Source organism: Clarias gariepinus, chromosome 7 (assembly GCF_024256425.1).
Source record: "Clarias gariepinus isolate MV-2021 ecotype Netherlands chromosome 7, CGAR_prim_01v2, whole genome shotgun sequence".
Classification (NCBI taxonomy): domain Eukaryota; kingdom Metazoa; phylum Chordata; class Actinopteri; order Siluriformes; family Clariidae; genus Clarias; species Clarias gariepinus.
Window position 1 is genome coordinate 35,467,695 of NC_071106.1, and position 22,093 is coordinate 35,489,787.

Here is a 22,093-nt window from a genome sequence, read left to right on the forward strand (position 1 = left end):
ATTGATCCATACTATATTATAATCATATGTGAATATTTTAGCCATACTAAAATAATAAATAAACTATAAATAAATACTAATACGAGAAATAATAATACCAGAAACTATAACAGAAACTTTGCATAAAGTAGCCTGTAGTCATAATTATACAGTTTCATTAAATACAAACATTATTATTTCACTGTCTTAATTATTTTACAATTATCATATATTCTAAATATGAAATAGCCAAGCATTAGTAAGTAAAATGCAGACGTGCTTGTTCAACCAGCTGAGATAGAAACAGAGCTGCAAATGAAAAATCACAGAAGAGAATAATGTGTTAAAAAACACGGCTATCAAAAGTTGCAAAAATAAGTTACTTATGCGGTGTAAATAACCCTGTCATGCTAAAGTTTCTCTTCAATGGACAATGCAGAGTCGTAGACATTTTTTACATGCAGTTACATGCAGTGACCACAAGAGGACAGCAGATTGTTTAATCACGTTTCCCTGTATAAGCTTTCATGTTCAAAATAGAACATGTCCAACACAGAAGAGAGGGAATCAACATAGCTAGGCTAAGAATAGAACACACAGGGATAAATTAAAGTTTTAAGATAATAGACAAAAACCCAACTGGAGAATGCAAATTTTGTGGACAAATAGAGACAGTAACACTTATATTAACAAACTGTAAAATATATGAAAAAGAAAGACAGGAACTCAGAGAAACCATGGAAAAGGATGAAGTAGAATCAGCATCAGAAAACATACTAGGGAAGATGAACTGGAAAATGTAAAAAGTCTGTTAAATTACCTAAACAAAACTGGCCTAGTAGATAAAATTGATGGAAACTTGAGCATTTGTAAGTTGGTCTGAATACGAGTGTCTGCCCAATATATAATACAGTAAATGTAGAGTACAGTAGTTTGGTTTCAAGATACAGTAGATAAATACTGTATGCTTGACCTTAGGTAAGCTCACTCACTTATCATCTCTACTGCTTTATCCCATATACAGGGTCACTATATACTGGAACCTATCCCAAGAGAGGGCACGAGGTGGGATACAACCCTGGATAGGGTTCCAATCCATTGCAGGGCACACACGCATGCACACACTACAGGCAACTTGAGAACCACCAGTTAGCTTAATCTGCAAGTCTTTGGACAGTAAGAGGAAATCCACCAAGCACATGAAGATAACATGAAAACTTCATGCAGGGAGACCCATATTGGGAACTGAACCTGAAACCTGGAGGTGCAAGGCGACAGTGCTAATCACTAAGCCACCATGTCGCCACCTTAGGTAAGCAGATTTTGTATTTTCTTCTCTTTTTTTCTTTAGTGGCAACCTCTGACACAAAAAGTACAACAATAAATAAACATGGCCACAGGTGGAAAGCATTACAAGTTACTTGCTGGTTTCACCCATCCCTCTCTGTCTCGACCGCACCCAAATGACAAACAGGAAGCTAAATAACAGGGTGGGGATTATATGTAAAAGGTGAAGTTGATCTTTGTGATCACTTAATCTTATTGTGCAAGATTAGCACTCAAACCAAAAAGGAGAATTTGAACAGGTATTGGTGAGTAACCAGTACATGGTGTTTAGTTAACGATTATGGGTAAATATCTGGTGTGTGAAATCCCTTTTTTCATTTGAACTGCAAACAGTACCAGGAAAGTGTGTTGGACACAACTAATATCACATAAATTTACAATGACGATTAATAGCTGCAAATGTTTGATGGTACACCCCAGGCTGTAGACAGGAAGTATGTGGTTACTCCTTTCCTCATAGTTTTAAGGAAATATTTGGTGTTTCTCTTTGAACTGCAGATATTAACCTTGTGTACAAACGTTTGACTGGTAGTTTATACAGTATATTGTATATAAAACAGCTAGTACTAGGAAAGACTGTGGTCATTCTTCTTTATTGGTTAGGCATAGCAAAAATAGCTTGTGTTTAATGGGTATGATAGCTACAATATTATATATGCAGGGGCTCATAATTAGTACATAATGTTTTTTACATAACTAAAAATCCACTGCATCATGTTTGTCAAATGATGTCAAATATAATGTAGCTAATCGGAACATGCCACATGTTAAGGATGCATTATTTAATAAACTGTGCATAATAAAACAGATTTCATTGATGTTCATTACAATAGCTTAGCTAAAAGCTAATGCAGGAACAGCGGGGATGAGAAGGCTGACTCAATAGTGAATGTATGAGAGCTGGATGTCTCCTTGTACCTCCATCATATCAATCTGATTGTAAGCCTGGAAACGGTGGTAGAAATTACACATGTGCTGCCCATTGACATACACCTTAAACTTGTCTTCACCACAGCGAATGGAGATCTGCAAATGGCAATGCAAATGAAAGAAAATAAGACTGGTTCTTGATAGATGCTAGCTAGAACAAGTAGAAGGACAAATGAAAACATCAAAATGAATGAATCCTTACCTCAAAGTACTGCCCCTCCATGAAGGGGTTGAAGTTGATATCTATTTCTTCTTCACCCCAGAAGCCACCAATATAGCTGTTACGAACTATCACCCCTTCTGTAATGCGAGGGTTGAGCTGAAAGGCTATGTCTCGTGAGGCTCCAACTAACAAATTAATGCAAAATCTGCAAGGTATAGAAAAAATACAATTATCATGCAAATATATGTCTTTCATTTCCGAAGAAGAGATTTCTTAATGTGTTCTGATTAATTTTTATGGTAGATCACCACACACTAATATTTAGCCTAGGATACAGATATACTGTATAAGGGAAAAATTACAGGTTTTAGCCAAATTTAATGATCTACATACCTGCTAGCTCCGTATGGCACCATGCCTCTAATGATAATGGTCCTTTCAGATACCATTCCACCAGGGATCATATCGGAGTAGGGAATTGCCTAATCATATAAATTAAAACAACAGCTAAGATTTAATATGCTGTACACTTACCTGTTCTTACAAGATGATCTTGTTCATTAATATCACAATGTTATTCCCTCAAGAAATTCTAATGCTGTAACCTTCTATTTAGCTGTTTTTGAATGTCATGAAATACAACCAAAATGTCTGCTTTCATATATTTTTCAAGGTATACCAAACATGGTGTGTGACAGTTGAAACACCATCCAAATAAAACATTTTTTTCTACTTACAGGGTTGAAGATAGGCTGCATTCCCATTACCTAATGGCAAATAAAAGGAAACAAACTGTGTTACTTTGTATGTACATATTATAATACATATGCTTATTTCATGCGCATAATTCTCATATTATAATATACACATAATTAGATCCTCAAATGCATATTTCCTTTAAACTTACTGGCAGATTTCCTCCTTGAAATCCCATGTTTCCCCCCTTTAAGAAACAGGTTTTAATTATTATTACAAATATATCAAGACAAGTACTGGATACGCAAAAATGTCCACAATGATTTTTTTACCATCTGTCACAATGTTTTAACAATCATTAATATATCATTTAATAGATCAGTTACTGTGTAAAGCACTCCTGTCATGTACATAAAAAGATATAAATCCATAAAAAGATTAGGTCACCTGAAATCCAGATCCTGGATAACCTCCCTAACAAAGAAAAAAAACATTATATATATATACAGTATAAAATAGCAAAAAAATGCTTTTAAATGGAATATATATATATATATATATATATATATATATATATATATATATATATAATTTATTTATTTATTTTTATTTGTATTTTTTTTCGGTTGGAATTTTAGGCTGGATGCCCTTTCTGATGCAACCTATTTTATCTGGACCTGGGACCGACACTGCAAACAGTGGCTGGGTGTCATGAGGTGTGGCAACCCACTCACAGTGGGTACTCTTAAAACCTATTTTCTTAGATACTCATTTTGTTACTGTTGTTCTTGTTACCATTTATAATCATAATTATAATTAAGAAAATCTTCCCAGAAATTCTTGCAGGCATTGGAAGGAAATGCAGTTTAAAAGACCCAATTTTGACTAGCAGCTGGACTGCATTTTATAATGAGCGCAGTAATTATTATTGTTATTATTATTATTAGTAGTAGTAGTGGTATATAGAATAATGCATTGGAACCCTGGGTTACGCGCATAATTCGTTCCGGAAGCGGGCTTGTATTCCAAAACACTCATAAACCAAATTTAATTTTCTCATAAGAAATTAGTTTAGCTGTATTAGTTCCACAGCTTAAATAAAATACCTAAAAATAATTAACACAAAATATAAAGTAAAAATAAAACAAATTAACCTGCACTTTACCTTTAAAAAAATCCTAATCCCAACAGATTAGTGTCTGTATTATCCGTTTATGCGCGCAGGCGCTGTCTGTCTGTGTGTGTGTGTGTGAGAGAAGCCCCTGCCGTCCCGGGAGAGAGTGTGTGAACCGGCACGGTGTCAAATTACCCGCATGCACACACGAGAGGCTGAGGGGAAAAAAATGATTTTTAATCTTCTGAGACTTTCTTACACAGTAAACCTTTCTCCTCTCTTATTTGAATTTCACATAAACACACATTAACAGAAAGACGTTTAGTCGGAAAAAATTAGCAAGGAATATCGCTAATGGCGCTCGTGTGAATGCATACTAACGGAATAACTGCTGTATAGTAAAACAAAAACAAATGAACTGGCACTTTACCTTTGAAAAGAATCGCGACAGAGCAGTGTTTCTGTGAAGAGCAGAGAGTGTGTGCACACAAACACACACACACGCACAAAAGGCGAGAGAGTGTGTGATACATAATATCTGGTCTTCGTAAACCAAGACTTGCTCGTTATTCAAGTCAAAATTTCTTAAGAATCTTTGCAAACTGCAAACCGTGTTACTCGCAATCCGAGGTTTCACTGTATAGGTAACATTATACAGTAGCAAATTGCCATTTGTTAAATTTGTACAAATCATGTTTGCACCTAATTAGACACAAGTTTGATTCCAGCTTCCAGCAAGATACAAAAATACAAATAGATATTGATACAGCATGGTAACAGGAAAGAAAGACTTACATCAACTACACCTCCAGGATAACCTCCCTGCAGCAGGTAAGCAGATTAGTAGATATTTATAACTTTTTCATGATTTACATGATGACAATAGTTACAGTTAATCACAGTCAATTATGTCATCAAGTTTGTCTTAATACATGTGCTAATTTAGATATATAGATAAAGATAGATCTCCACTATTTTTTTCTACACTGTGAACCAATGCTGATAGCATCCAAAATATGTAATAATCTCCTTTGAACAGTTAATGTTGAGAAATATCTACTACTTATGATCTGTAACTCCTACATACAATGGGTCTAATTCGAGGTGCTGTTTGTTAATTGGTGATTTCTGAGGCTGGTAACTGGCTGGTAAAGTGACCATTCTCTGTAGCAAAGGTAAGTTTTGGTCTTGCTTTCCTAGGGTGGTCTTCATGAGAGCCAGTTTCATGATGATCCTTTATAGATTTTGCAAGTGCACTTGACAATACTGTTCTTGCATTTCAGAAACTCTGACCTCCATGTCTTAAAATAACAACTGACTCTTGTTGTTGTTTTGTTGTTACATGACTACCTAAATTCCATATGTGTTATTTTATAGTTTTGAAATCTGCAATATTATTGTAGAATGTAAAAATTTAATAACTGAAAAAATTAAGAAATGTGCCAGTGATTCCAAACTTTTAAGCAGTAGTGTATACTAGACTGAACTGAAAGTGAAAAAATTGCCAAAAATGTTCTTCAGGCGGACTAGAGAGCTATTCTTTAAGACTATATTTTAAAAAAAAATCACTTTGCAAAGATGATACAATGAAACTGGCACATTTGTAAAATAAAAAAGCACCAACACAGCCACATGAACCGGGCCAGTATTGTCTAATCTATATTATAATGATAATACTATGTGACTATAAAAAAGTTGGTTTTATATTTCTTTCTTTCTAAACATAGCACTTTTTTGTGGTTTTTACAGTACTTTTACATGACTTACTTAATTTAAATATTATGTTTTATTCTGTATCCTGTATAACTAAATATTCATTTATTTGTCTTGTTCTGTTTATTTTTTAAAGATTACAATAAATTGGAGAATCCTATGCTAAAGAAATAATGTCTGTATGCTTAAAGCTGTAATGACACCCTACAATGCATTGTGCTGACTTTTTATATTGGAATTAAAAATTATATAATTTGAAAGTGCAAGACCTTGAAAAATACTCACCGCCATGCCCTGCATGCCCTAAAAGAAAAAATGTGAATTGTGTAAAGAATCATGTAGTAACAGTTTTGGTACAATTAAACATTTATTAAAATTAAAAAATATATACAATCAATTAATTAATCAGTAAAAAAAAGCATAGTTCATCCTTACACCGATGATGTTGATACTATCAATGGACATATCTCCCCCAATATCCAAGGCACACACCCGTTCCAGAGGTATTCTGTGCTGAAAGAGGTAGAACTCTCGGCCATTCACATTCACCTGTATGTTAATGACAGCCTATGTATGAGTTTTATATGCATATTTCTGATTATTAAATAGAACAAATAAAACCTGACTAAATAATAGCATCCCGAATCTACCATTCCAAAGATAAAAAATGATTTTACAAAAAACACCTGATAGCCCTCCATGCTGACAACAATAACCATCTCGAAATGCTCTCCCTTGTGGAATGGCATGTGATGGACTTTCTCCTCTCCTTCCCATATGCCATTCTGGAAAGTGTTGAAGACCACCTTGTCCCAAAAACGAGGGTTTATGTGCAAAGCAATATCGGATCCATCAAATTCACCACATTTCAGATTCACATGAAACCTGTTAAGTGGTAACATAGAGGGCTAGAATTATTTACTTTCATCAAACATACATACTGACAAAGTGATTAATCCTCTCTTGTGTAACAGACCATACAGTCACCATGGTATAGAAAGCAAGATGAAATCTTTTGCTTATCAGTTCTGTTTTAATGTGAGCTTGGTAGTTTCTTTGTATTTGTTATGTTTGATTATTACCAACGTCATGCTCTCATTGTGATATGAAAAACAAACTGAAACACCTTTTAGTACACAGACTGACTAGTGATTTTGTGGTATTTATATGGAGGTATAATCATTCCTACAGTAGTTTCATAGACACACTATATACAGCATATAATACAGTACACAATATATACATATAACTGCACAATACTGGGTTAGCGTTGGGGTAACTATAATTTTTTGTTATATAAAAAAGACTCTCTTTTATGAAACCAATTATTATTATTGGCAATGATTAAAATAAAAAATATAATGCAATGTAATATAATGGCATGAATACCAACATGTTTTATCTCTCTTTTTTCTTAGAATGCTTACCTGCTAATATGATGATGAATCTTTCCCTGGATGTACAGTGACATTCCTGGCCTGAGACCACCCCAGATTGGACCTATGTATGGGATGGTCTAAATAACACATGAACAAACACACACAAACAATTATATTCTATACAGTTTTTACTAAAGACATTAAATCTACAGAAAATAATTTGACAAAGATAGACATTACATATTTACTCACTGGATTATAAATAGGCTGGTAGCCTGGTGGTGCCACAAAAGCCATGCTTCCTAGATGTTAACTCTATGTCCAGATTCTGGGAACAAAGGAAGAAATGTGCTGCCTGGCACACTGAAACAGGAGCAAACTCAGTAACTTGATTTTATATCTATGCGTAATGGGTGGTACATTGCCCTATGTAACTATATTCACAACCTTATTTGCACTAACACCATTATCAGCATGCTTGACTGACCAGGTAGATAAGCAGACAAAGGTAAGCAGCTGGGGAAACTAGCCAGTTCTTGTATGGGTTTTTTGCGAGGTGTGTCTGTAACATTACATTCACATAGAAAGCGTGGCAACATTTTCACTTATCAATTAATGCATTATTTAGATGTTGGACTACATGCCCATTTCTTTATTGTACACAGAACAGGTACAATTCTAAACATTAGTAAAATTATGATCAATTAATGAATTATTCAGACCTGATCTGACAAAACAGGGCAGAGTTACACAGTTCAAGATTATTATTTATGGGAAAATGTGGGCTGAGTTTTGACAAGGCAGAGAGAATTTACACTCAATTACTGTACATTACGGGGATTGTATCAAACATAGGCTGTTTGGGTTTCAGGTGCACACTCCTGCCAGGTGTACGTCTTGTTTCTTCATTATTCTGTTATTATGTCATAAAGAATTGAGTCTGGATGGAATCTTTAGCCTCCAAGAAAAACGAAGCTGCCATCCATGGGTGCTGGCCGACAGCAAATATTTCCTTGGATGAAATTTCCAGGGTGGTGTAGTAGGACTTCCATATATGGATATACACATACTTCTTATACCTCACTTCCATGCATCCCACCTACTTCTTGTGTTGCCACAGCATGTATACTATTATTCATACCACTTGGATGTGTGTGTCTATACATTTTAATCTGTTTATACATAAAACTATCTCATCTTCTAGAATTCTACCATTATTGCTTCCAAGTGCCAGAGAGTCTGCTTAGAAAGCTTATCAAAAATGAATGGTCATTTAACTGATATGCATTCTGATGTTGCATAATATTATTTAATGATTAGTTTCACTGCCCTGACTTGGTTGTTGCTTAATTTTATGTCAAAGGTGTTAAATACCAAGAACCAGTGACACATCATTTTTTATGAAAAAAATACATTAATTAGATAATTAAAAATAAAACTGGTATTTTAGAAAATATTTGACATCTCTCACTCTTCCCACAGACATGTAAGTAAGTGTGTTACTATGTGATGTTAAAAGACTTCTGTGTTTGTGCTGATTGCATTGAAGTAGTGAATTAGAAATATAGAACAAAATAGTAGAAATATGGAGACTGATTAAGTCATAACAATTGTTTATTTGCACATGATAAAACAGTTTCAGAATGTGGGAAAAAAATCCTATAAAACCCTGCCAGTAATCATAATCATATTAATGTGGACTGCAAAGTTTCATTTTTACAAACAATAAGTAATCACAAAATATATATTTTTTTAAAAAACTGTTTGAATAAAAAAATGTAGCATATAAAAATGTCGCAATAACGCAGCAGCGCCCCCTCGTGGGTAACTCGCAGAAAATTATTATTGGACTGGTTTAAGTTTAAACAGTCTTACCCTCCAAACAAGATCTATTACTGTTTAATACAAAATGCAGTAGTTTAAAAATACAGTACATGGTATGACATCAGACGACAGTAGTGTCCTCAGAGCTCTTTGGAAATCCTGTCATGTTAGCTTGTATCAGCTGATAGTCATTAGCATTGAATATTTTAATCATTCATAGTTATGATTCAAAAATCCTGCCTGTTTAGCCCATATTATTTAAATGGTTAGCATTATCTATAAATCCATGTACTAATTTATGAGAAATCCTGTTAGGTTATCACTGAGAGGATTAGAAATATTACTTAAAAATCTTGTCATAAGTAGCAAAAAAAGGTTTTTAATAATTTTTTATATTACCAAATACCTGTGAGAAACACTGTCCTCTTGGTACAGTTTAGCTATAATAATAGTTTTAGCATGGAGGATAATCTGCTCATATTTTGAACATTGTCTTCAACCTCAACAAAATAATTTTGGGTGGAAAGTTTCAGTAGAATTTTTTTTATTTTTAAGATTTTAAGATTTGCACCCTTTTTAAGGAGTGTGATGCTAAAAATGATGATAGTATCTAATTGTTTTTTTTTTTTTAAACGCATTGCATATCCCCTGTTATTGAAGTCAATTCAATTTAATACACGCTATACCTGAGGAGAAGCATCAAAGAAGCTCATGGGGGTACACTTGTATGGTCTCAATAGGAAAACCTATTTTTCAAAAAATTTATTTCTTGATTACGCAAAGTTGAAACATGGTTTGGATCAAAATGCTATAAAGAAATACAGTGAGGTCAATGAGTATTTGATCACCTTGTGATTTTGCAAGTTCTCTTAGTTAGAAATCATGGAGGGGCCTACAATTTTCACCATAGGTGCATTTCCACTGTGAGAGACAGAATCTAAAAAGAAAAATCCGGAAATCAAAGTAATTTGTTTGTGAATTACTGTGTCAAATAAGTATTTAATTACTTGCTTATCAGCCAGATTTCTGACCCTCAAAGACCAGTTATTTTGCTTTTAAACAGTCCATATGCTTCTTACGGAGCCAGGACCATTGTCATTACCAAATGCCATGTCTGCACAATATATATATATAATATAAATGAGTATGTATTCACCCAGTGAGTGTGTTACCCTCTGCTGCCCAACAATGGAATGTCAGACAGTCACAAACCACTGCATCAGTACACTGGGTTTTAGGGTTTCACCACCTGCCAAATCCCACTGTAACCCCTTTTAATTAGTGTAAAGAATATATTTACCCACACACTCAATTTAAAGGGTCAGCAAAGGAGCACTTAATACCCTTAAAAACACAATAATCACACAATCATATATGAACCAAACCAGGTAATTTTAGGTGAAATATTTTATATTATGCATTTGCTTCTAGTTATTAACTTTCTTCTAAATGTTAATTGGTTAAAACCATTGAATGCACTTTGAATGCACTTTCTGTATACACCTGTAATGTTCAGCAGGGTTACCTTAATTATATTGTATAATCCACAGCTCAAGATTTTAGAAACAAAGAGCTCCTAATGCGAGGTAATGAGTTAGTGAATGTTGTTTGCTTCTATCAGTTTTAGAGCTACATTATCCTAAATTATACAGAATTCTATGCTCCTTGTATATGCCGTATTTAAATGAAAAGATCTTAGCAAAATGGGAAAGAACAGAGAAATGTGGTAGAGCATGGATTTAAGTAACTAAAAGGATAGTGAGGCGTGGGGCTCAGGAGATTTAATGTGTTCTACAGTACCTGTCCTGCATAGAAGCTCATCAGCTCCCTCCATCACCAATCTAACATCAACAATAAAGTTCAAGGTTCTTCAAATTGAACAATGACCCAAGTATAGTTCCAAATGTAAGGAGAATTGACTTAATGACTTAAGTCGTGGTTCTGACCTCAATCCAACAGAAAATTTGTGGAAAGAACTGAAAATGTCAGCTTAGCATCTTTTATCTGTCAGCTTAGCATGTTTTGGCTGTTATGGAATATAAGCAATTTAGAATATCACTTATACATCCTGTCATAAATAATACTGTCAATAAAATTTTTTAAGTAATATAGATATGACTTATAATTCCTTATGGAAATCCTGTCAGGGACATTAGTACATTAGTTAGTAAATTGATAAACATGGATGATTATCTGCCCTTGACACAGTTATAATAATATTGAAGAATAAACAACTGGGAGACACCCGTGGAAGCACAAAGAAACATATTCAATTTACTGCTAATAACAAATGAGACTTTAGGATATTAAAGTACTACCAGAAGAAAGCGTTTTTTCAACATTATTTACCCAGTGTTTTGTCAATCGTGCAACTTTGAGTAAAATTATATGCCAGTTGAGCAACTGTAGAATGTCGTGAGAATGCTAAACATTGTAACAACATGTAGAAATATATCTGAATGAAGTCATGGGAACAGTTACATTAAAATGAGTTATACCTGAATGACAGAGAGATTTAGTTCTCATTAAATGATAAATCTCGACATGTTACACATCCCATATCTGAAAAGTCATGAAGTGATTTAATGGGAAGGTATAGATTACAGCTAGTAGTAGGGACGTCTGTGGTTAGCCACAAGGGTTTTTTTTTTTTTTTTTTTACCAATAGCAAAAGAAAATAGTGTTCAATAGTTATGGTGCATTGTCTCGAATTTAATATTTGCATGTACTAGGTTGTAGCAGAGGCTTGTAATAAATAGCCAGGAAGTCTCTTTGACCTACATTGCTGGCTTCATTGTTATCACTGATTGTTATCACCAGTATAGTAACAAAACAAAAAAAAAAACACTGAAACATGTATGTATCTGTTAAACTAAATTTAATCTAGCTAATCTGAACACACCACACGTATAGGTTGCATTATCTGTGCATAGTAAAACAGGTTTCATTGCTGTTCATTACACTGATGTTGCTACTGTAAAAGCTAACGCAGGAACAGTGAGGTGCACCGAGAAGGCAAATTCAGTAGTGGATGTATGAGAGCTGGACATCTCCCTGTACCTCCAGCATATCAATCTGATTGTAAGCCTGGAATCGGTGGTAGAAATTACACATGTGCTGCCCATTGACATACACCTTAAACTTGTCTTCACCACAGCGAATAGAGATCTGCAAATACCAATGCAAATGAAAGAAAATGAGATTGATTATTGATGGAACTACAACACCGAGAAGAATAAATAAAAAATATCTTGCTTTAGATTCATTACTGTACCTCAAAGTACTGTCCTTCCATGAAGGGGTTGAAGTTGATATCTACTTCTTCTGTACCCCAGAAGCCGCCAATACAGCTGTTACGGACTACCACTCCCTCTCTAATGCGAGGGCTGATGTGAAAAGCTATGTCTCGTGATCCTCCAACTACAAAATTAATGCAAAATCTGCAAAGTACAGCAAAAATATACTCATAACTATTTTATTAGATATGACTAGGTGAGATGATCTAATATTTTATTGCTTGCTTTTTGTTTTGTCACCGGTGTTTTGAGACATTTATGTTGATATACACCTCAGGACCGCATTACTTAGCATACTGTACACTGCACTCCAGCCATGTTATTGTAATTATCTGTACCTGTCTAATTTACTTGATTAGACTGTCTATATATAGTCCTTGTTTAAGTTGGTTTCTTTGTCTTGTGTCTATTTGTCTTGTTTAATTTTTTGTACTGTTGAGTTTTGCTGTTTAGTTTATGTGAATTGTTTATGACTTATGTTGATTAGCATAAGCATTAGCACTAGCCCAGTCCATAGTTTCTAAATTATATATATAATGTTTAGAATATCACTTATAAATCCTGTCATTAATAGTACTGGCAAAGAAATAAATTAAGTAAAATAGATATGATTTTTTAAATTTCTTATTTCTTATTAAACTAAAACTTAATGACTTTCTCCACTTGCATGCTGCCTCTCCTCCATTTGAGAGATTAGAAAAATATGTCTATAATTTCCAAAGAAGCTATATACTTATGTACAGTTTACACTGCTTGACAAATAAATAAATAAATAAATAAATAAATAAATAAATAAATGAATGAATGAATGAATAAATGAATAATAAAAAAGGGTATGTATAATAGTGAAACAGGACTAAACAGCTATCTTGCCTTTAGAGTGAGGTGAGCCTAGATAAAATTATTTTCATGATTATTTTCATATTTTCACATTTTTATGACAATAAAAAATTGGCTAATAAAAGATTTAAAAAAGGACTCAATTTGCTAGGGAGTGTAAAGAATGTACTATAGAGAACTGGTGTGATCTGATGAGTCAAGATTTACCCTGTTCCAGATTAATAGGTGTCTGCATCTCGTGAAAAAAAGAGAGGCCGATGTAGTGATGCACCCATCATGCCTAATGCCAAATATGTTTTTGATCAGGTCTGGGTTTGACAACGTTATGCACCAACGATGAGATTTTTCCATCAAATAATTTTTTTCTTTCCTGATGGCACTGACATATTTAATGATAATGATGCCAGGATTCATTAAGCTTAAACAGTGAAAAAGTTGTTCATGGAGAATGAGACATCTTTTTTACACATGGCCTGTCCCCCATAAGGTGTAGACTTATCTAACCTCATTAAGAATCTTTTATATACAAGATTTTCGCAGAGAAAGTAAAGGTGACTCTGGATGAAAATAAATGTTGTGACATTGATGAGCTTATTAAAATGATTATGTGTGCTAAATATGTGCCACAATCAAAGTCAAAAAGGGCCAACAAAATATTAGTGTGTGTTATTTTTATTTGTATTTTTTTGGGGTGGGCATTGTGGGTCCCCACACAATAATAATTGGCCTAAGATTCAGAAATATAAAGGCAAAAACTGACATGTTTTAACCAAATTCAATTATCTACATACCTCCCCGCTCCATATGGCACAAAGCCTCTAAGGATAATGGTCCTTCTGGATACCATACCACCAGGGATCATATCTGAATAGGGAATGGCCTACATAAAAACAACAGTTAACATTTGACATACACTTGTTATGTAAAGTATATACAGAATATACTGTATTGTTTTATATATAGAAAAAATAATCCATGGTAAAGTCTTTAAGGGCATCAATGGCATGTTTTATGTATTATTACTTTCTAGTTAAGGTGTGAAGGGTTCATCTGCAAACAAACACATAAATGTCATTTAACGTGATCTTTAAAAACATGATCTGACAGTTGTGTACAGTTCTTTATATTTGCCACATTCTGAATCTTAAATCAGATAAGCCATTTTTACTTAATCAAATTTTATGGAACGCCTAATACAAAGTATGATTTGGGACAATTGATAAAAAAAACTATTTGAAAACTGTTTGAATGCTTTTTAAGTAACAGGTTTAGGTAAAGGTTATGGAATGTAATAAAAATGTCTGCTTTTATAGCCTTCATGGCTTTTTTCAAAGTTATTTCAAACATTATCCAAACCAAAAAATAAAACCATGTTTTTCTACGTACAGGGTTGAAGATAGGCTGCATTCCCATTACCTGATGGCAAATAAGCAAAAAATATATATATAGTATGAAATTCCATTAAACAATTTTGACACTGGCTTAAAATAAATCATTTTGCAGTACTGCTGCAACAAAGCAATTTCAAAGATAAGTTGATTTGGGTAGAAGCATCTGCTAAATTCTGTACGTAAATGTAAAGATACAGTATAGGCATTCATAACAGGGTGATGTTTATACTCAAGACTGAAATAAACCTCCAGTAGCATTTAGGTAAATTTTCATGTTTTCTTAAAATAAACTTGAGTGTATCCTTTAGTTGCAAAATAAATGAAAATCATACATAACATAATAATTATACATGGATATTTCTGACAAGGTCCAAGTTTTGGCTTCTGTTACGTGTTATACATATACTGTAGTATGTTGTGGTGCTGCACCTTTCACATACTGTAGATTCACACATCCGTTAACAGACCGGCATATCTACATACAACAGCTGCTAAGGGTGTGAGAACATGAGACAGCGAGAACATGCAAACTCCATGCACACAGACCAAGGTGAAATTCGAACCTGGACCCTGGAGGTGCAAGGTGACAGTGCTAACCACTAGGACATTGTGCCACCAGATGTAATAAATAAATAAATAGATAAATAAATAAATAAAAAGCACTGCCTGAATTCAATTAAGCAAATAATTAAGAGCCTTTTACTGGACATTATTAAGGCGATTAATATAGTTCAGCTTTAAAGAAACTACTTAATCCTAAATGATGCAGCAAGTAGCTTCTTATTTCTTAAGCAACCATGTCAGAAGCTATAAAAACACATTTTTAAAACCTGGAAGGAAAGTGGTAAACCATCATCTTAGATACTGTATGTTATTGGAAAAACATGTACTTACTGGCAGATTTGCTCCTGGAAACCCCATGCTTCCTCCCTTCAAGAATTTTTTTTTAGTTATTACAAATATATTAAAACAAGTACTGAATGTCTGTTTTGACAATCAATTAATACATAATTTGATAAACCAATTACTGTGTGGTGGATACCATGAATATAAACAGATAAACATTTATAGAAATCTCAGCTTACCTGAAATCCAGGTCCTGGATAACTTTCCTAAAAAAAGGGAAAAAAAGAAACAAAAATAATACATACATACATATATACATAGATACATAGTGTATCTAAAAAAAACGTTGTTTTTTTTTTTTCTCTGACTTAATATATGAAACTATCATATAGACCTAAAATCTATAGATGCAAAGTGAAATGTTTCAAGCCTTTGTTTTAATTTTAATGACTTACAGTTTAAAAATCCAATATATCAAAATACCTAAATGTTTTATTTTGAGTGGGTTACTATTCATACAGTATAAATACTTTATGAATGTCACGAGGGTGCCTGGGTTGGGCAGGCTGAAGGACTCAAAAGCAGACAGAACAGTAATGAATACAGTTCAGTATTCCAATTTATACAGTCACATTGAAGAGTTTAAGGTCAAGCCACATAATCTTAATCTAAGTCTAAACGTTGACTAGGCCACTCCAAAATCTTGATTTTTAATAGTTTAACGGAACGCACACCATCCAAAAGGTTCTACTATTTTTCCATCTATTCAATCTGAATATTTTGCCTAAAGTCTTAAGTATAAGAAAGATATTTCTGGCAAATATGAGACAGGAAATTGTGTTCTTTTTAATCAGCAGTGGATTATGCCCTGGAACTCTCCTATCGATGCCATTTTTGCCCAGTCTCTTTCTTAGTGTTAAATTACGAACACTGACCCTAACTAAGGCAGTTGTGGCCTGCAGTTCTCCTGGATGAGTCGTTGTTGTGCCTTTGGATTAATTTTGGTAGGCCGGCCACTTCTAGGAAGGTTCACCACTGTTCCAGGTTTTCTCCATTTGTGAAGCCTTTTCCAGGCTTATGCACATTAATTACACTTTTAGATTAGATAGATTGCAACATTATGTTGCTTTTTGAGATCTTTTAATATTTTTCATTTAGTCACAGTGGGTGTTTTCTTGATTCTTGGTCTGGCAGAATCAAGCAACCATAATAATTTTTATGAATTTATTTTTCAGTAAGAACACATTTTGTAGCAATTCTGACCAATCCAATTTAAGAACTTAACAGCACTGTCGTATAATTTATGGATTAATGTTATAAACAAACACACACACACACACACACACACACACACACACACACACACACACACACACACACACACACAGCATCTTACCATCATGCCACCCATTCCACCTCCTGGATAGCCTCCCTGCAAGCACAATATGTTAAGTATTTTGGGAGTTCGTTCATGCCTAAATATGAACAACTTATGGTATTATACACATACACACCTCTACTCCACCACCAGGATAATATACCTGTTAAAAATAAGTACTGATTAAAAAATGCCCCATATAAGAAATTCACATAGTATCACATGTCCAATGGGTTTTTTATCCGGGAGGTTTCTTGAAATATTGTACATACCATTTTAAGCACAACTCAAACTCAACTCAACTGATGTTACTGAAAGCTCAAAATCCATAAATTATGAAGCACTTTGGTTCCAATTGTAACCTTACTCTACATATATTGTAAACTGTTTCCAGCATACACATGTTTGCTAAAAAGTAAATTTAGAACAAGATCTAACAGGATAAAAGGAAAATAAATAAATAAATAAATTACTTACTACTTTTTTTCTTCTATATTTCTATATTTTGTAATATTTTTAGTATGCTCTTATTTGTACAGTTTATTTTACCTATTTTCTTTAGTATTTCTTTTTATTATATTTATTTCTAACGTGAACGTTATACGTATACACGGTCGTATAAGCATTTCACTGCATATCGTACTGTGTATAATTGTGTATGTGACAAATAATATTTAAATTTGAATAAAAAACAAGAACAAAAAACAATTTTGTATATTATCATGAGCATACATTAATCCTTACTACACCTGTCAAAAAAAAAAGAAAAAAAAATTAATTGGACCATTCATAAGTGCCCCTCTTTTAATTATTTTTTTTTTGGGTGGTAAAAACGTAATACAAATTATTTAATCACAGAGGTTTAATGTTGTTGTAAGTTTATGTTATTAATGTTAAGACATAATGTTTTTTACTGTGCCATAATTTATTTATTTTTAAAATAACACAAAAAAGAACAAAGATCATGTGGGCCATAGTAAGTAACCCCCTGATACAATAGCTTGTAGGTCCACCTTTAGCAGCAGTAACATGAAGTAATCAATCTCTTATATTATTTTGGTCCATTATTCTTTACAACATTGCTTTAGTTCATTGAGGTTTTTGGGCATTTGCCCATACACAGCTCTGTTAAGGTCCTGCTACAGAATTTTAAGTGGGTTGAGGTCTGAACTTTGACTCGGCAATTTTAGAACCTTGATTATTTCATTTTTTAGCTATTATGATGTGGATTGACTGACGTGCTTCAGATCATTTTCTTGTTGCGTGACCCACTTTCGACTAGCTGTCCACCAAATGGTCTCATATTTGCCTACAGAATACTCTGGTATCCAGAAGACTTCATGGTCGACTTAATGACTGCAACAAACCCAGGTCCTGTGGCTGCAAAAATAAGCCCCAAGCATTACCCCTCCACCGCTGTGTTCAACAGTGTATATGAGATGTTTCTGCTGAAATGCTGGGCATCAAGACAAGGTAACTTCACTTTGGTTTCGTTTTGTCCATAGAACATTGTTTCAGGAGCTTGTGATTTTTTTCAGATGCAGTTTTGTAATTCTTAGTCAGGCTTCCATGTTCCTTTTAGACAGGAGAGGTTCTCTCCCTATACTGAACTTGTTCAGTCTTCTTCTAATTGTGCTGCCATTGTTCCTCTGAAGGTATATTAATTTAATATATTTTTTTTTAATAAAATTAATAAATAAATGAAAAAGCGGGAACTAACTTTTATGCATGACTGTATTTAGGAGTTACAACATTGAAATATTTTAGCAGTGAAGGATGTACAGTATATATATAGAGCAAAAAAAATGAAGCGATTTTCAGCAAAACTTAACATAACTAACTACAACCACTTTTGCTCAATATTTTCAGGGAATAGACTTTTTTTTATTAAAAAAAAAAAGTCTACTCCCTGAAAAGAAAAGTCTAATCCCTGAATATTTTTGTGTGTGCATGGGGTGTTACAGTGCGAATATAATTCTTACAACATGTTTCTTTTAAATTCACAGCCAATTATTATTTATCAGTTTATATGTATGCTTTTGCAATGTTCTGGGAAGGTTTTCTTTTTTAAAAAATAATAATGGGGAATAGTAAGAAAATCTTCACAGAAATTCATGCAGGCGTTATAATGTTTTTTTTTTTTTTTTTTGGAACTTGACCCAAAAACAGGGGTGAATCTTGCCAGGACATTCTATAGAAAATATTGATTAGCCTAAGTTACTCACATAAAAAAAAAAAAAAAAAAAAAACCTAGTATAAGATAAATGATTACTTTCAACTTAATATACAAAAACACAAATGAATAATGATAGTACATTTTACAGATATGGTCATGTTAATTTTAAGGTAACAGAAAAAAATAGACTTACATCAGCGCCACCTCTAGGATAACCTCCCTGCAGCAGGTAAGCAAATTAGTATATAATTATAACATATCCTTGATTTAAATGATAACAAACTCAGACTTAGGCCATTAATTCATGCACTCACCCCCATGCCCATGCCACCTCCCATTCCACCTTGCCATCCTCCCTGTGTAGGCTGAAAAACAGAGAAACATTTTCATACCCTTCTGGCTTGTTACATTTATTCAGTGTCAAGTGCTGTATGTCATCAAGTTATGAAAAAATAATAATAACTCAATTAAACAAATTATTTAGAATTGACCTTTTATCCTGATATTTAGGAAATGTTCAACTTTACTTTCACACATGACTGTTTATCTACTATGTATCATATAAATAGTCATACTGTTCATAAGGATGAACATTACTGTTATTTACACTACCATGAACTCCCACACTTAACAGTATGTACATTTATCTGTTCTGTCTATATTGAATTAGATTCTGAAGCAATAACATCTTTAGGCAAAAAGCTATTATGAAACCCTACAATATATGTGCTGATACATTTTATATCAGCACACCTGTTCTTTTTTCCCCTCACCAAACCTGTTCTGTGACAAACCACAATGACTTTTAAAAGTGCTTTGTTTTAGCTGTGCTTCATGGGCAAGTTTCTTCCCCACCAAATTCGCATTATGAATTTAACTTTATAAAATTTACATAATCCCGAGTTCAAACGCCCCTAAAAAACAAACAAGCAATCAAACTTACCCCCATGCCCTGCATGCCCTAAAAAAAGAAAAATGCATTACAGTTTGTAAAATCTCAGCAGCTTTGGTCTAGTTTAATATTAAAAAATTAGCATACAATCAATCAATCAGAAAAAAAAAAAAAAACAGAGTACATCCTTACCCCAATAATGTTGATACTATCAATGGACATATCTCCAGCAATCTCCAAGACACACACCCGTTCCAAAGGTATTCTGTGCTGAAAGAAATAAAACTCTCGCCCATTCACGGTCACCTGTATATTAATGACAGCATGTCAGCTTTTACATACAAATTTCTGGTTATTATAGTAGAACAAATAAACCCTGATTATATAATAGCATCTACTAATGATGGGAGTTAGTAACCAATCCATAATTTATCATAGGTTTAAAGAAATCAATTGATAATTGACAAATTGTCATAATTGATAGATTGTTTTAGTTTTTCAAGGCTGTCTATTAAAAAAAAATGTAGGTAACTAAAAAAATTTCCACAGCCCCACTTCCGTGCAAATAAAATTGAAAAAGTTCAGCTAAGACTCTTTTGACGCTTCTGCAGCCCCATTGAGCTAAATCAAATTGCTACCTTTAAGAGTTATGTTATAAGTATAAACGTAGTACAAATTTTGTTCTGCACAATTAATCACAAACATTTTAATCACAATATGAACATGTGCAATTAGCTACAGTAACTGCAAAGACTGCAACTTATTACTTATTACAAAACCTGTAAAATCTCTATTTAATGAGGTCATTTCTGTCATTATTTGCTGTTGCCAACATGAATGCATTTAAATGCATTTAATACTGTAGTTACATATCAGAATATGTATCAAATTAATCACACACTATCATATCATGAGCATGCACTATCATATCATGAGCATGCACAGTTATCAACATCGATCGCATACATGTTTCTCTCAATTGATCATCGACTAGAACTAGTGATAGCCCTTTCAATAGCATCTGCCTTATCAGACATTTAAAAATAGCAAAGTTAATAAACGCACCTGATAGCCCTCCATGCTGACAACAATAACCATCTCAAAATGCTCTCCCTTGTGGAATGGCATGTGATGGACTTTCTCCTCTCCTTCCCACATGCCATTCTGGAAAGTGTTAAAGACCACTTTTTCCCAAAAATGAGGGTTTATGTGCAAAGCAATATCGCATCCATCAAATTCACCACATTGCAGATTCACATGAAACCTGTTAGGGGTGACATATACAGCTAGAATTATTTATTTCCATCAAACATAAATAATGATAAAGTAAATAATACTCCATTCTAGCCCATTCAGTCACTATGCTTATAGAAACAGTGATGAAACAAAAATGAAGTTTATCAGTTTTGTATTAATGTGAGCTTGGTAGGTTTATTGTATTTGATTTGTTTTAATATTACCAACGTCATGCTCTCATTGTGATATGAAAAAACAAACTGAAACACCTTTAAGTACACAGAGTGACTAGTGATTTTGTGTGTGGGGGGAGGGATTCTGTGTGGATTCCATGACTGGGTGGCATAAGTGACATAGTGTAAGATAGCCTTTATTAAAACATTTGCAAACATAATACAACAGAAAAGAAATATAATATAACAAAATGCTTGGTCCCTTTTTTTATCTCCTAAAATAATGCCTACCTTCTAATGTGATGATGAATCTTTCCCTGGATATACAGCGACATTCCTGGCCTTAGACCACCCAAGATCGGACCTCTGTGTGGGATGCACTAAAGGAAAAAAAAAAAAACAACACACACACACAGCTAAAACTACAGTAAATAATATTACTACTGTAAGATAGACAGTAAATATTTACTCACTGGATTATAAATAGGCTGGTAGCCTGGTGGTGCCACAAAAGCCATGCTTCCTAAATTTCAACTGTATCTCGAAGAGAGGAAAAACGTGCTGCCTGGCGAATTGAAACAGTAAAATCAGTCACTCACTTTTATATCCATGCCTAATGGGTGGCACATTGTTCTGTTCTCATATACACACTGCTTTATTTGCACTAACACCATTATCAGCATACTAAACTTGACTGACCAGTCTAGATAAGCAGGCAAA

At 33.6% G+C, this 22,093-nt stretch overlaps 2 protein-coding genes across 2 annotated transcripts; both read right to left on the reverse strand.

Annotated features, from left to right (window-relative positions):
* Window positions 1-1,871: 1,871 nt before the first annotated feature.
* LOC128528270 (galectin-4-like) lies at window positions 1,872-7,718 on the reverse strand. The gene is made up of 12 exons (XM_053501040.1): window positions 7,574-7,718; window positions 7,370-7,458; window positions 6,629-6,827; window positions 6,378-6,491; window positions 6,228-6,245; window positions 5,025-5,051; window positions 3,563-3,589; window positions 3,327-3,362; window positions 3,157-3,186; window positions 2,813-2,901; window positions 2,459-2,624; window positions 1,872-2,352 (listed from the first exon to the last, which is right to left on the reverse strand). Exons 1-12 carry the CDS (start codon window positions 7,616-7,618, stop codon window positions 2,206-2,208), a joined length of 987 nt encoding a protein of 328 aa, XP_053357015.1. The 5' UTR covers window positions 7,619-7,718; the 3' UTR covers window positions 1,872-2,205.
* Window positions 7,719-12,130: 4,412 nt separating this feature from the next.
* On the reverse strand, window positions 12,131-21,935 carry LOC128528271 (galectin-6-like). The gene is made up of 15 exons (XM_053501041.1): window positions 21,847-21,935; window positions 21,665-21,753; window positions 21,030-21,228; window positions 20,157-20,270; window positions 20,016-20,033; window positions 19,387-19,437; window positions 19,266-19,292; window positions 17,033-17,059; window positions 16,915-16,950; window positions 15,758-15,784; window positions 15,567-15,602; window positions 14,668-14,697; window positions 14,073-14,161; window positions 12,420-12,585; window positions 12,131-12,313 (listed from the first exon to the last, which is right to left on the reverse strand). Exons 1-15 carry the CDS (start codon window positions 21,889-21,891, stop codon window positions 12,167-12,169), a joined length of 1,101 nt encoding a protein of 366 aa, XP_053357016.1. The 5' UTR covers window positions 21,892-21,935; the 3' UTR covers window positions 12,131-12,166.
* Between the last annotated feature and the right edge of the window lie 158 nt (window positions 21,936-22,093).